This window comes from Anser anser, assembly GCF_964211835.1.
Source record: "Anser anser genome assembly, chromosome: 15".
Taxonomy (NCBI): Eukaryota; Metazoa; Chordata; class Aves; order Anseriformes; family Anatidae; genus Anser; species Anser anser.
The window spans coordinates 101836-116883 of record NC_139736.1 but is presented as its reverse complement, the minus strand read 5'-3'; the positions used below and the strand labels follow the sequence as shown (position 1 = coordinate 116883).

Here is a 15048-nt window from a genome sequence, read left to right as displayed (position 1 = left end):
GGCAGGCTTAAGCCTGCAAAAAAAAAGTCAGGCTCCTTAAGTGGTGAATGCTCAGAACGGGGCAATAACTTAGTCGTGTTTTCCAGCTGAAATATACTTCAGAAATTAGAATTGTTTTCTACAATGTATGAGTAACTAGAATTAATCCCTATAAATCACTCACGAGAAACATTCATTATAATGAGTTTTTACCTACGTAACTAGGCTTTGCAACCTTAACGTAAGCATTCCATAAACAATTACCTAAAACTTAAATAACCTAAAACCTTTATATGCATCATTAGATTTATAAACTCACATGTAACCTGAGATTAGAGGCTCACCTAAACAAATGTTTGCTAAGTACCCACTTACAGGTGAAGAAGCGTGGCCTTATGACCACGCGGACGCCAGGGTTCTTTTAGGATCAGTAACTGCTGCTACTTTATTAATGACATAACTTCATGAGCCATGTTGCCTCCCCTACTGAGGACACGCTCCCTTATACTATTTGCCCCACAGCAGTCCTTTTCCACTAACTATTCATTGGTCGACAACTTTGCCCGGCAACCGCAAACCCCCAGCAACTTCCATGCTTTAACGGCCGGAGAACAAGCAACCCAAGACGGCGAGGCGTCTCCTGAATCGCCCTTCTTCGTTCCCTCTAAACTCTTTACGTTCCTGAAGAGCCCGATGTTATCACCAACCATGGGGTTTGTCGACCCCCATGGCCATACTCCCACAAAGCAGTCACATTGTTAACAAGAAAATTTATTTATATATGATATTACAACTCTTTATGATTGTTGGGGTGCTCTTATTTTAGTGTGTTTTTTTTAATATATATATTATATATATTAACTGTTCAAATAGTTTTATTGGCTACTGTTGCAGAAACTTTCCAGTGCCATCTTCTTCGGGACTGCTCTCGTTACTGCTCTCACTGACACCATCTGGAGTGCTCACACTGTCGTCCTCAGATTCTTCATTACTTTCTTCTATTCTGGAAATGTTTTTCAGGATTATAAAAGTACAACAATTTCTGGTAAGAAAATTAATACTTAAATTAAATTTTATTACCCTGGGGAATTGATTGGTCTATTGGGATTAGAAAATTCTTTTCCTGAGTCAACATCAAATGGATCTGAAAAAAAAAAAAGGACATATGTTGATAAAGCAGGCTTTTTATTTATTTTTGCGTGTGTGAAAACAAAATGTTGGCAGGGAGGGGAAGACATGCAGCCTGGCCAAAACCTGTTCCACATTCCAGTCTTCTTACTGCTATGAGTTTCCCTTCCCAAGGAGTTGTAGTAGCTCTTGAGGGACAGTCAGACTGTGCACATAGGTTTTTTTAAGACTTTTGGTAAGAAAACATGCATGTTCTGAGAATTGTCTAATTCTAAAAATGTTATCTAGTTAGTTCACGGCTACGGAAAGGTGAGGTCTAGCTCTTACTGCTGAGTAAAAGTAATGCTAGATTTACTTTGGTCTGCTCAGCTGGGGAGAACTATTACAAGGCATGGCAGCTGTGATACTACATCCAAAAAAATACACAGGACTTTGGGGAAGTCTGCCTTATTCAGCATTGTGATGTTGCCCATTAATATCTGTCTTCAGTTTAATGAACTGTAGTTAGGCTTCCAGCAAACAGGACTACTTTATTCAGCCTAATTTGTCATAATGAAGAGATTGAAGTTGAGAGAAACTAGGGCCTGTCTTCCATCTCCTTACAGTAAGGTCCGCTGTCCTATTTTTATTGGACGTAACACCTCTGAAACAGAAATTGATTAGGAACGTGTCTTCATATGGTCTCTTATTGGCTTTGATACAGTCTTTTCTGTGCTGTCTTGAGTAAGACCAAGCATTCGTCTGTGAATACAACCTAAAATACTGAGACACCGGTAAATTACTCTCCACGTATAAGGTACTTTCATTATCTATGCAGGTTTGCTTTTAAACATCTGTTATTGACTATATAAATATATCAATTAAAGGTTTTTCCTTTTCTAACTTGCTGTTAGACTATATGCCTGTATTTCTCTTACAGGCCTGCTGAACTACTAGTCCTCTTTACTCATACTCTGTTTTTATTTTTTGCAGATACAAGGAGGAAGATGCATATATTTTTACTCCTTAGTTCTCTAATATCCTTAATTTAATTGAGGTACCTGTTCCAGGGTTCAGCTAAATACTTAAATACACTACTATAGGTGTTAAATTGCTACAGTCTTTCATCTTTTTGGGTTGAAAAAAATAAACTTGCTTATAAGAGAATACATAGTATAAAGACAATGACCTATGTCAACAAAGCTCTTCTTTACCAATATTTTATGAGTTTGAAGGAAAAAATAGGAAGGAGACTCGTGAAAAGAAAGAGGAGGGAAAAGGGTTCTGCTTTTTCTTTTTTCCTCTTACCTATTTCTTCTTCTCTCGTTTCCTGGACACTGGTTAAAAAATCCTTTTCAACCCCGAGCACTTCTTCCTGGCAATGACAAGCTGCATATTTTTCCAAGAGATTTCTGTTCAAGTCAATAAATGCCTTCCCCCATTTAAATTTCCTTAGAAGAAGCGTGGCTAGGTCTGAAAATCCTTTAACAGAAAATAAATTATCAGTGTTCTACAGTGTGAGATTTCACTCAGCTTATTGGTTTCTAAGTTTAGCACCTACCTACGTATCGCTACAGCAATGAGATGTTTGCCAGCATTTTTTCAATATTCAAGGATTCCAATTATTAAAAAAATCAAGGATTTTTAAAAATTTCAGTTTAACTTGAAATATTTAATTAAAGAAAAGTTAATAGTTGTTTTGTAAGTCTTATATCAGAATATTTTGTACAGGTAACGTTTCAGGCTATAGCTCCCACAGTCCTTCAGTAAAAGAGCAGTTGTACGTACCATATTTTCAGAAGGAAAGATCTGTCTGCAGAGTAGTAGAGGAAGTCTGTTCAGTTGTCAGGAAAGCTCTGTGATGAGTTTGCAAAACAGCTCCAGAGGGGGCAATTTCTTTTATTGTTCTTAATCAGAATGCACCCAGTTAACAGCTTTTAACCTCTCATGAAGACAGAGGTGACCAAGGAATCACGCTGTTTTCTCTATAGTTTTTTTTTTTTTTCAAGAATTTTTCTAACATTAAGTACCACATTGACAAAACCTGGATCATCAGTTCACGTGTCCTCTTTAGTAAATGAGGAACTCCTCCCCAGAGATACCTCAATGGCTACCAAGTACAAGCACTTGGAAGAAAACTAGACAATTTATCTCATTATAAATGCAAGACCAAACTGACGACCACTGGGTCAGCATTACAGTTTATTCTATCGAAGATTATCTCCTCATTATATGAAGGACATGAGAATTTCTGGTACGTATTTCGCATTTAACACAAAGCAGCCTACCAGCAATGCAAAAAGCTGCAGCAAAAGCTTCCACACAAGATAGCTTGCACGGCCGGCCATAATTTACAGGATTTGCAGCCACCAGGTAAGGCAGCAGCCGTAGATGACTTCCTCTCATTCTCTTAAATGGAGTTTCTTCTAATTTAGCCCATGAGCAATCTATGACTGCAATTCCATTCTGAGCAATGACATGCCTGGGAAGAGAAACATCACTGTATTTGAAAAAATGTGTGTAATTGTATTGATAAAATAAGTTAAAGTGACAATTCCAATTGCCACTTAATAGTGGTGACCAATTTGCATACCTCCCCCTTTGTCAATAAAAAGTATATATTTTACAATGATTAAAATGCAGATGCAATGAGACAGGACAATACGTTTTTCTTCAGAAACTGCATACAGCAAGTAAGGTTTCAAACTGAAAATGCAAAACTGAAGGATTAAAATGTAATGGAAAAGTGTAGTTAAAAGTAACGTTGGCGCTCTTAAGAGAACATCAAAGTTCAGATTTAAGTTCTCAACTGGCTTCTAAAGACTAATATTTCTCTGAATACATTGTTATAAAAATTCTGCAGACACATTTGAAGAACATTCTCAAAGTTCTTCCAAAATAAGTTATAGTTAATGCCTTGTGTTGCCAAAGCCTAAGAACCTGAATAGAGTAGCTATAGGCCCACGTGATTCTGAACACATTAACCTACAAACCACATACTTTGATCGTACAGGTGGAGAATGCATCCACATATGTTTTTCTCACCTAACTCCAGCTGTGTAGAAATCGTAACTGGACTTTGTAAAATGGCTGTATTTCTCATTCTCATGCATCAATAATTAATGTAATGCAACAGAAGGCCAAATTTCTCCTGTTGCACAGTTCTGGCCAGTGGTTAAAACGTTCTCCCTAATGCACCAATATGCAGTCTCTGAGCATCACAATAACATTTGAACCAAATGCTCTTCCACACAGCCTGAGCCTCCACCTGCATCGCAAACAGGCGGTGAGATCCCTTGAACGTAGGCCTCATCAGCGACTTACCTATCGGCTGGAGAAACATATACGGTAGCTAGAGGGCTGAGAACGAGGCCTGGGAATCTCTGGCTGAGGCGCAGGGTTCGGAGCAGCCCTTTCCGGGCCAATTTCCTCCCGGTGCATTTCTTGGGATCGCAGTGTCCGAGCTCCCACATGGCAAGCGGGCACGGGAACTTCGCCTCCCGGGTTTCCCCCTCAGCCCCTCGCTCTCCCTCCAGGCAAGCTGAAAACAGCACCGCGCGTCAGTCGGGAGCGGCCAGCCGTCCCGCCCGGCGCCCCGCCCGCGGCACGCTCCCGCACCTCTCAGCGCGGCCTCCGCTTCCGCAGCGAAGGTGTCCAGGCTGCGAGGGCCGCGCCGCGCGCCCCTCGGCGGGGCAGCGGCACCGGCGGGCCGCGGCGGACGCCTGCCGCGCCTCATGCTGCCGCGGCTGGGCGGCGCGGCCGCTCGACGGCGGCGGCGCGCGCTTCCGTTTCCGGCGGAGGCGGCGATGGCGGCCGCCCGGCTGCTGCGGGCGGTGGTGGGCGCGGCGCTGGGTGAGGGCGCGGGCGCTCCGCCGGTCGGCCCCGCCGCCCCTCCTCCGCCCGCTAACCGTTCTCTGCTCGGCAGGTCTCCTCGCCGCGGCGGGCAAGATGAAGGTCGTGGAGGAGCCGAATACGTTCGGGTGCGTGCCCGTCGCTCGCCGCGGCCCACCCGGACCCGGTGGGCTCGCGTCCTTCCGCCGCTCGCTGCGCGGCAGCCCGCGCCCTGCCCCGGCGGAGCAGCGGGCGGGCGGGCCGGGGCCGCGAGGAGGGACCGCCGCGCGCGGTGCGGGTGAAGCAACAGCCGGGGGCGTAACGCGGTCTTAAGCTTGTAACTGTCGTTCTTTCGAAAGGTTGAATAACCCGTTCTTGCCTCAGACAAACCGGCTGCAGCCGAAGATGCCCCCTTCTGCAGTATCAGGTATATGCGAGCGTTGCCTTTTCCGTACAGTTTTCATCGTTTTGTGACAATCATTTGTAGAACACTTTGCTTCAAATATATGCAGGCAAAGACTAGTTTTACTTCTCATATTGCGAGTCGTGGAAAATAAACGTGACCAAATAAACTTCATTGTCCTTCTGAAGGGTCAAAACCTCGCTTGAGTTCTTTGGTGTTCCACATCCCAGAGTTGTTCGGACTGCTTTTGTCAAAGTGCTGTCCGTATGTTTTATTTTTTATTGTTTGAGGGAGTCACAGAACCGTCTAATCCTTATTCACGCCTTCTTGAAATAATCTCTAGCATTCTTGAGATTGGCATATGTAAGGTATCTTGGCATCTGATTTGGGTACTTAATACTCAATTGTTTTTAAAACGACTCTAAGACTAGTCTTGGAAGAAGTCACAGAGGCTCAACTTCCAACTCAAAGCTGTAATATAAATCCAACACTATAGCAAAATAAACAAGAATTAAAAAATTTCTAGGCTCTTTTGGGGGAGAGTAAATAAAATGCCCGCTGATTACAAACACTAAACAGTATGAAAGGCCAGTAAATGGATTATGTCTTAAACTGTTGCCTCCTAATCTCAGGTACAGACCTAAACCTCCTTACGGGTTAAGGTTCACTAAAGGCATTTTCGTATGGTGACACTGAACATGCTTATCCTTATTTTCATGTGAAATGATTCATCAAACCAAATCAAATACATGTGTTTTGTATATACTGCATGTGAAAAGTGAATTAGTTAGAAATGGGTTCAATAACGGTGAGAATGCTAAATGGAAAGATGCCAAAAAGATCAGGAAAAAAAGTTAAACAATGCGTAAAAAATCCTTCTTTCCTGGACATAGGAACTTAAATGTGGCCAAAAATTGGGAGTGACTATGGACCTACTGTCTAGGGTGTGGAACCTTGCCTTGCACAATTATTTCTTTAGCATGGAAAACTGACTTAGTCTTTTCTTTTACAAGACGGTTGGTGTAATACCTCCTATGATTATGCTTTTAGAATGTCTGCCCAGGAAACGAAGGTGCAAGTTTAGTGCGTTCCTCAGAGACATTAAAATCTGATTTTCTTGCTATGTGGGGAGCATCCTACTCATTAAGATACAGACTACATTTTGTAGAGGGGCAAATCCTTTATCCAAGACTGTGATAATCTGTAGAATAAATGCAAAATCTATTGGTCAAGAAAATGACATGGGAAAGAGAGCCTGCCAATACCCCAGTGGTTAGGGCTTCTGCAGGGCAAGATTCTAGTGTTCTGATCTTTGCTTCTAGGAATGCTTCTCTATATCTTTGGAAAAATTTAGGTTATCTAGTCCTGACAGTGGAGGGTTAGAGTCCAGGGTGTTTTTATTTTGTTTTATCTTATTTTGTTTTGTAATCTCTTTTTTTTCTCCTTTCCTCAAAAAAAATTAATCATTCCATGCAAAATGAATTTAAATAACTGTCACTGAAATAAGTTCCGTAGCACGTAGTTCAGAACTTTTGGCCTTTTTTTTTTTTGAATGACAAGTTACCTGTATTGATTTTTTTTGACAGCAGCGTTGGAATGGTCAGTTCTAGAGGAGTGTTGTAGCTGCTGACCTGTTGGACAGAAAAAAATCATCTTGTTGAATATTATGTGGATTAGGCTGTGAAGGGCAACTGTGAAAAAGGAGTGTCTCGTTTAAGAATCTCAGCAAAATTTGAATACGCAACACTATCACCATTCTGAGCAAAAGGGTTTTATGGGCGTAAATTTGAGGAGTTTGTATGACTCAGGACAGACAGCTGTCAAGCAAAAGTTTTATTGATTTCAATATTAGATTTTGACAATATCTGCACTGATGATTCCTTTTATGCATCCGGCCTCCAGATATTTGTATTCAGGTTTCTTGTTTCTGCTGCAGAAAGAGGCTAAACTATTTCACTGAGTGTTGAAGATGAAAATATGTTAAAGCTTATGAAACAGACCAATGTAGTACTAGTGGGGACTTAATCCATATAGAAGATAAGTTGTCCGTAAGGATTTCCTTATGTACAGCGGAAAACTAAATTTATTCTACTCCTTACAGTTTTGTCATCACAATAACTTGTTTGAATTTAACTGAAACAAACTCTTCTTTGATGACATTTTGTGGTGTTTTTAGGCCCCGTGCATCTCTTTAGGCTTGCTGGCAAGTGTTTCAGTTTTGTGGAATCCACGTAAGTAATGAATATTTGACTATATATTTTTATTAGGAACAAACCAGTTCTTAATTCCCATCTAAAATATTTCTTCTTCCTTTCTTCCTTTTTTTTTTTTTTTAAGGTATAAGTATGAGTTTTGTCCTTTCCATAATGTCACTCAGCATGAACAGACTTTTCGATGGAATGCCTATAGCGGGATTTTAGGGTGAGGCATTTAGACCTGTATGTTTTATCTGTGCTGTTAGTAGACCATTTTATGTGTTGACAAAAAGAAGGCAGCTTCAATATTCTTTTATGGGTCATATTAGGACTTCGAAGGTCCCAAGGTGTTATGCATAAAATTACTTCATCTTGAAATACTCAATTTTTTTGTAGATTAACACCAACCTCCTGTTTTAACTGGAAGCTTATTAATAACCAGGGCCAACTGAAAGTATGATATGTTCATATGAGAAATCCAATAATGTATAACTCATCTTAACAAGGTTTTCATGTCTTTTAACTATTTTCACTTTTAAGTTGTGTATAACTGTACAAAATAAAAAGACTGACTTATGCCTAGTGGTTGTGTTAAACATATGTAATAAAAGGTAGGAAAAGACTCGATGTAGATCCTCAAAAGTGTCCCAAGGTATCCAAAGACCACTGAGTACCCAAAAGATTTCACAGTAAGACAGAGCACTGCTTTAAAGTTACTGCCTTTCTAAATATTTTGTATATTGATGTTTGCAGAGTTTGAATCAAGAACCTGTTACTTTTATTTTCATAGAATCTTAGAATGGCTTGGGTTGGAAGGGACCTTAAACATCATCTTTAAAAAATAAAATAAAATCCAAAACCGCTCTCAAAATAATGTTGATACGACCTATGTAGCAACCTGGCTAACAAACTTAAGTGGTTGTAAGGTCTTGGCTATAAGAAATGGAAATAAGAGAGATGATTTAGTAGCTTAGTGGGTAGTATAGGTGATAGGAGGACGGTTGGACGAGATAATCTCTTGTAGGTCCTTTCCAACTTTGTGTTTCAGTGATTCTGTGAAATACTGAAACAAGAAAAAATGAAGCGCATACAATTAATTTGAAATTCTGTAAGGCTATTCCTGTATTTCTTCCTGAGTTTTCACATTTTTCTTTCCATTAACATGAAGTAAAATGAGGTTCTGTTTTTCCAGAATCTGGCATGAATGGGAAATTGACAACAACACATTTGTTGGAATGTGGATGAGGGAAGGAGACTCGTGTGAAACCAAGAGCAGACAGACAAAGGTATAATAATGAAACACTTAAATGATGCTAGTTCAGACAGCATTCTACATACTCTACAAACTGAAGCATTCCTACGTGGAAGAGTTCATGGTTTAAGATACACTATAAAATGTAAAGATGGATTCTGATAGCAACTACATGAATGGACAGAGGTTAGAATCTGAGATCAGAATAAGGTTCTGGCTAAATTAAATTATGTGCTATCACTGGTGACTTTTAACTCTTTTCCTTGGTAGAATGGAATACTGTGGTATCATCGCTGTCAGAAACGTACAGTGCTTTATAATTTGTGTCAGGAAAAATAAACAAGAAGTGTTATTTGTTGGATTCAGGCTGCTAGTCTATTGTGCTTAAGAACATCCAGAAAAAAGGAGGGAACAGAATTACTGTTAACAACAGTATGCCAAGAAGCTAGGTATTAAAAAAAATTTGAGAGGGCATGCAGGAAGAGTTAAGGAAAGAATAAAAGATAGGGAAGTGGTAGAGGAACCAACTCCTTAGAAACAGATTGTGGTATGAGTACAATTTAAAGAAAAAAATTTAAATCCTATTTTGTTGAGTAGTTAAAGTGTTCCTTTTCACATTCAGATTGTCTCTGTGCCAAGTAACTGTTCAACTAGATAGAAGGGTTAGGAAGGGTGTCTGAGACTTGCTCAAAGTGTGACACATGATTTGCATGTGTCTTTTCTCAATTTATTCATTAATGTTTTTTTTCTTTTCTACATTCCATTTCAGTGTTATACAGATTTATAGATACAATGAATTAACCTCATATTCCCTGATGACTATCACAGAGAGCTGAAGATACCGTATAGTTCACAACGGGCTTATTTTCTTGTAGAAGACACTTAGCTATTACAACAATGATTGGCAATACAGTACTAGACAGAGGAATATATAACTGGAATAAAAACTAAGGGGAAGAGATAAGGGACAATATATCTTGGCCAAGGTTAAAATGTTTTGTACTGCAGTAGAGATGCCTTGCTAACATCTTTATTTCCCATAGGGAAATAAATAAATCTACAGAAGGAGTTACTATTCTTGCATGACCCTTGGTACTAGTATTCAGATCTTTCACTGGCATTTAGTTTTGAACATATGTGAAATACTGATGCCAAATTCTAAAGATTACAACAAATTTCTAATGTCCAGATGAGTATTGTTCTCTTGAAAAGTAAAAAGAAGACGCTGTTGTCTAGCACAGCGGTCATAACTAAATTTTTTAGAATGAATTCTGCTTAAGTCAGAGGAAGTTCTAAAGGGTGTCCTGTTTACCTTCCTTTCTACCCTCATTCTTACTGGAATTATGGTGCTTGGGAGTCCAAAGAACAATGATAGGTGGGGATCATTTCCCCATTAGAGGAAAGAATTGTCACGTTTGAGAAAGTAACTTAATTTGTAAGATACGCTATCTCTGCTTTTGTTTCTATGGGTGACAGCACTGTAAGCTTTGAGACAACGGTATATGCAGAAATGCTTCTGTTAATGTTGGAAGACAATGAATTGATCACTGGTGCTGGACCTGTTGAATGTGGAGGTGTTTTACTCATCTCTGTTTTTACTGGTATTTAGGTTCATCTTGTTTGTGGAAAGAGCAATAAATTGGCTTATGTGTCTGAGCCAAGTACTTGTGTTTACTCCTTGACATTTGAAACTCCTCTTGTGTGCCACCCTCACTCCCTTTTAGGTAAGATTTAGAAAATCATTTGGGTGTGGAACTACAGGCTTATTACACGAACTTCAGAGTGTAAATTTTTAGGATCTTAGAGTTTGTAATTTGATAACAATGAGAATTACATGTAATATGTAATGCTGTGCATTTTAAATCTCAATCATTATAATAAATAGATATTTCTTAAAAAAAAAAAAAAAAAAAAAGTCATTGGTAATATTCAACCAGTCAATGATAGCAGCTGTTTTTTTGAACTGGTCATAGGAATCAATCCTGTAGTATCGGCACATTTACTTACATCACAAAAAGGGAGAGCCCAGTTAGAATTATTTTCAACAAAGAATAAAATATAACCTTACAGCTGAAAATGAGAGAAAAACTTAGTCAGTGGCATTCGTCAGAAATTTTAAATCTGTGAAGTGGAATTTAAGTTTAACGCCAACTCTTGAAAGCCACATGCCTGATACTAGAGAAGCACTTAACTAATGAAGGACATGGTTTGCTTTCCATTTTTCAGTTTATCCAACTCTGACTGAAGTACTACAAAGGAAGTGGGATGAAGCAGAGCAGTTTCTATATGATCAACTAATAACTGAACAGGTTTGTTAATTTCTTCAAGCTCTATTTGTTGAAGAATAGTTATTGTCAAATAGCTAAACCTGGCTTCTGCAGCTTCTCCTCTTGGAATGGTTGCATTTATTTTGCAGTTGGCTAATAGTACTTTCTGTAATCTCTAACTGCTATATTAATTGATAATTTTAATATTTTGTACAGTGAAGCTTGAGGAATTGGAACAGCCAGTGCAAGTTGCAAGCAGAGGTGAGTGTCAGGTGGACTTACTTATTGTCTCTTGGAAACTTTCTTTTGTAGGGATACAAAAAAATACTGAAAGGAATATTTGAGGAAGCAGGACTTCTAAAAGCAACAGAAGAAAAGGAAGTTGAGAAAAAGAACAAGAAAATAAGTCTGCAATTTGAAACAGTGGAGAAGTGCAATAAGGTATAGAGCATAATATTTACAATGTGAAATTGCCACCTTTTTACTGTATGATTCAGTGTGACAGCATTGTGTACATACTCAAGATTTAACTGAAATCTTTTAAAGGGGCTATCTATTTTGCTTTCTTTAGGTAATGGTCTACTTACAAATAGAGTAATCTGATATCTTTGTTCTAGCCCTCCAGTCAAAAACAAACCAGTATAACTGAATGGCCATTAGGAAGATGGAAGGAATATGTAGGAATTAGTGTAGGTAATGACTTATGAACACTTTACAAGCGTTCTTCACAGGGAATATCAGTCTGGAGATACAGACATTATAAATGTGCAGTCAGCCTTGGAAATGGTGATGCTTTTCTGTGCAGATTGTTACCCAGACTTGTGCCAGCATGTGGTTGTTGTTGCTGCATTCAAAGGTAGAATGATATAAGGTGTTTCTATTTCTGAATGACTTTGATATGTGTGAATAGCCCTTCTGCAATAGAATTAAAATGGGAAGATAGAGGTAGAAAGTGTGCTCAGCCTAAAAGAGCACATGTTGAACATCAAAAAAAGAGCACGAAGGGAAATTAATTGTAATGCAGAGAAGCCATTGTTGTCGTTTTATTTGAAAATGTGGCAAGGACAAACCACCACCTAGTAATTGAACACAAGCCAGCAGTGTGTCCTTGCCAGAAAGGCAGCAAATGGTATCCTGGACTACATCAGGCAAAGTACTGCCAGCAGTTCGAAGGAGGTGATACTTCCACTACTCAGCAATGGTGAGTCCACACCTGGAGTATGGTGTCCAGTTATGGGCCCCCAAGTACAAGAGAGACATAGGAATCCTGGAGAGAGCCAGAGCCACAGAGGTGCTGAAGGGACCGGCATACCTCTCCTAACAGGAAAGGCTGAGGGGGAGGGGCTGGGACTGTTAAGTGTGGAGAAGGGAAGGCTCAGGTGTGAGTTTTCTCAATGTATAAGTAAATGTATAAATACCTGAAGGGAGGGTGGAAAGAGGAGGGAGCCAGGCTCTTCTCAGTGGCATACAGTGACAGGACAAGAGACGAAGGACAAGAACTTAAACGTGGGAGGTTCCAATCTGAACATCAGGAAACACTTTTGTACTGTGCAGGTGACTGAGCACTGGCACAGATTGCCTAAGGTATGTCCAGATGGCTTTTTATTATCTCCAAGGTGGGAGACTCCATAACTGCTCTGGGCCACCCTGCTCTAGGTGGCCCTGCTTGGTGAGCAGATGACCTTCAGAGGTCTCTTCCTAATTGAACCATTCTGTAATTGTGTGATTATGTGAATTCCTGAATGCAGCGAACTAAACAGGCTAAGCTATATATACCTTTATAAAGATAACCATTTTGATGTTGTACTGTTAGGAGCTGGAAAATTCAAGTATTTTTTTTTCCAATACTTAACTTAATTGGTGCCAAAAAGGAAGTACTAATTGTTAGCAAAGCTTAATTGACATAAACTTGGCTGTTCTGCTAGCCATAGAATCTTAAATAGTTCATCCTTTGCCCTTTCGTGAGTCAGGTAAAAAAAGGAAAAAATATGCTTCTTCAGTATTTCAGATAAGTGGTTTGAGTCTGAAAAGTGCTAAGCAATCCCTGGCTCTGTAATTTAAAAGAAACTGCTGAAAGTAAGAAGATGAAGTTGGTAGGTCAAAAGCTGAGGTGACAAATTTCCAGACTGACATTGTAATATAAACTTAAATAAGGCTGATGCTGTAGCAAACATATTAAAGTAATTTTGTGATATGATAAAATGCTAGTTTGAGGAGGTAACTGTGCTAGTAACTGTGTTAGTTACAGGAAGCGTTCCTAGATTTTACTCTCAGATTCATAAAAGCTGGCCCCTTTTTTGACAAGGGGAGAAAAAAACGTGTGTGTGTGTGTATATATATATATACATATATGTGTATATATATAAAATATTATATATATATATATATAAAATAATAATTTTGTACCTTGTTCTTAGAATAAGCAGTTTAAGATCATTAGGTCAAAAGCTGTAATAGCTCTGCACAGACAGATTGTTTGATAAACTTCCATGTTATATTTTTATATATTTGGAGAATGAGAGAACCTTTTAATATTTCCTTTCCTAGGAATACGAGCAACTTTCTAAAGAAATAAAAATCCTTAAAGATCTACTAAGTCAGCACAGTATTGCATACAAAGGAAATTCTGGTGAGTTTTTGTATGATTCTTTTTCATTGTTTTCTATTTAGAATGCGTGTACCTAATTGGTTTTGGCTACAGCAAGGATTAAATAATCTGTTGTACATAGGGGGAAAATTAAATGCAGCTTTGAAAAAGTACCTAGATCTTGATACCTGCACAAGAGGACTTTTGCTCCCAAAAAGTCTCTTGATGACTTGAAATTTCAGCTTTTCTTTTTTCAGAAGAGCTGTGACTGCTATTGTCAGTGATTGCCATGATTCTTCTTGTTTTGAGAAACTTTCTTTTAAACCATTGTCTTTCTTTTCTAGAGAAAATTAATCATTAGAATTTTTATAAAATGTATTCGTGTGCTTTAACTATGTAACTTGCACAGTATTTCCACTTGCTTGCATGGTAGCTTATTTACTTACTGCTGATTAGAACACTAATCAAAAGCAGAATTCACAGTTTATGCTGCTTGACTTAATTCAAAACTATTTAGTGAATTCTGTGAGAAGAATGTTTCTGTGTTCTGTGGAAGTAACTGATGTTTTATATTGAATATTACAGCTGAAAATACCAGTATTGAACATGTAAATCATGAAGGGGCAACTGCAGAGACAACTGTTCTTAACAGGTCAAAGAATGATGAACACCTGCATGGAGATACAGGAATTTAGCATGACACCGTGCATGAAGAAACTTGAGTGATAAACAGCAACTTCATGTGAAACGTCGAGCTGGATGCATGTGTATAATGACACTATGATGATTTACCTTTTGTGAGCATTCTTGACTTTCGGAATTTCTGCCCTAAAGTAAAAGGAACATAATGGAATGAGGCCTTGCTGTTACTAAGATCAGGTGGCCAGTTTGTAAAAACTTCTGTGCTCAGGCAGGTATTGGGTGTAGGCTTACAGATCCTGTGTCTCCAGCCTCAGCTTTATTTTCTTTGATCAAGCATGGTAACAAGTGGCACAAATACAAAATAGTGCCATACCAGTGCTCTGAAGTGTTGTATGAAAGGTACTAAGGAACAATACTCGGAACACATTACTTCACCTGTACACTAAAATAAGTGTTTTCTGTGCCGACTCTGGGAAAAAATAAAAATTTCCTGCTGCAGCAGTGCATAGGAAGCAACCCGATCCACCTCAGCTCCGAGGCTGATGTAATCACGGATAGCGGGCAAACTGTTCAGGTTCTCAAGGAAAGCTGCTCTGAAAAGACCAACTTGTTACGGGATAGTCGTGTTAAGCGAACACGTGGCAGTTCTCCGAATGTAACAATAAAACGTACCGCGCTAACGCGGCCTGTGGAAACATTCCTGCAGGAGTCGGTGGATGCCCAGCAAGCCCCCGCCCGCCGTTCCGCCTCCTGCCGCCGCCCGCTTGGCGAGGCGCCGCAGGCCG

The 15048-nt window shown here is 39.3% G+C and overlaps 2 protein-coding genes across 3 annotated transcripts; one reads left to right on the top strand and one right to left on the bottom strand.

Annotated features, from left to right (window-relative positions):
* Positions 1-732: 732 nt before the first annotated feature.
* Positions 733-4838, bottom strand: TSR3 (TSR3 ribosome maturation factor). Of its 2 annotated transcripts, none has more exons than XM_083800570.1 (6): positions 4705-4838; positions 4411-4627; positions 3375-3568; positions 2395-2568; positions 1060-1123; positions 733-982 (listed from the first exon to the last, which is right to left on the bottom strand). In XM_083800570.1, the coding sequence occupies exons 1-6, from the start codon at positions 4820-4822 to the stop codon at positions 862-864; spliced, it is 888 nt and encodes a 295-aa protein (XP_083656696.1). In that variant the 5' UTR covers positions 4823-4838; the 3' UTR covers positions 733-861. The 2 variants fall into 2 exon arrangements, with proteins under 2 accessions (XP_083656696.1, XP_083656697.1); XM_083800571.1 differs by having other exon boundaries at positions 733-977.
* On the top strand, positions 4821-14961 carry GNPTG (N-acetylglucosamine-1-phosphate transferase subunit gamma; the record flags this gene model as incomplete). Its single annotated transcript, XM_083800569.1, has 11 exons — positions 4821-4938; positions 5012-5066; positions 5277-5344; positions 7497-7551; positions 7658-7741; positions 8708-8801; positions 10377-10491; positions 10994-11076; positions 11347-11475; positions 13582-13663; positions 14207-14961. The coding sequence occupies 11 exons, from the start codon at positions 4821-4823 to the stop codon at positions 14314-14316; spliced, it is 993 nt and encodes a 330-aa protein (XP_083656695.1). The 3' UTR covers positions 14317-14961.
* Between the last annotated feature and the right edge of the window lie 87 nt (positions 14962-15048).

Excerpts from the sequence above, each read along its gene's own strand:
- TSR3 (XM_083800570.1), bottom strand. The coding sequence starts at position 4,822 with ATGAGGCGCGGCAGGCGTCCGCCGCGGCCCGCCGGTGCCGCTGCCCCG. Across the intron at positions 1,124-2,394 it reads AACGAGAGAAGAAGAAATAG|ATCCATTTGATGTTGACTCA; the intron begins GTAAGAGGAAAA and ends TTTTTTTTTCAG. Across the intron at positions 983-1,059 it reads AGACCAATCAATTCCCCAGG|AATAGAAGAAAGTAATGAAG; the intron begins GTAATAAAATTT and ends AAACATTTCCAG.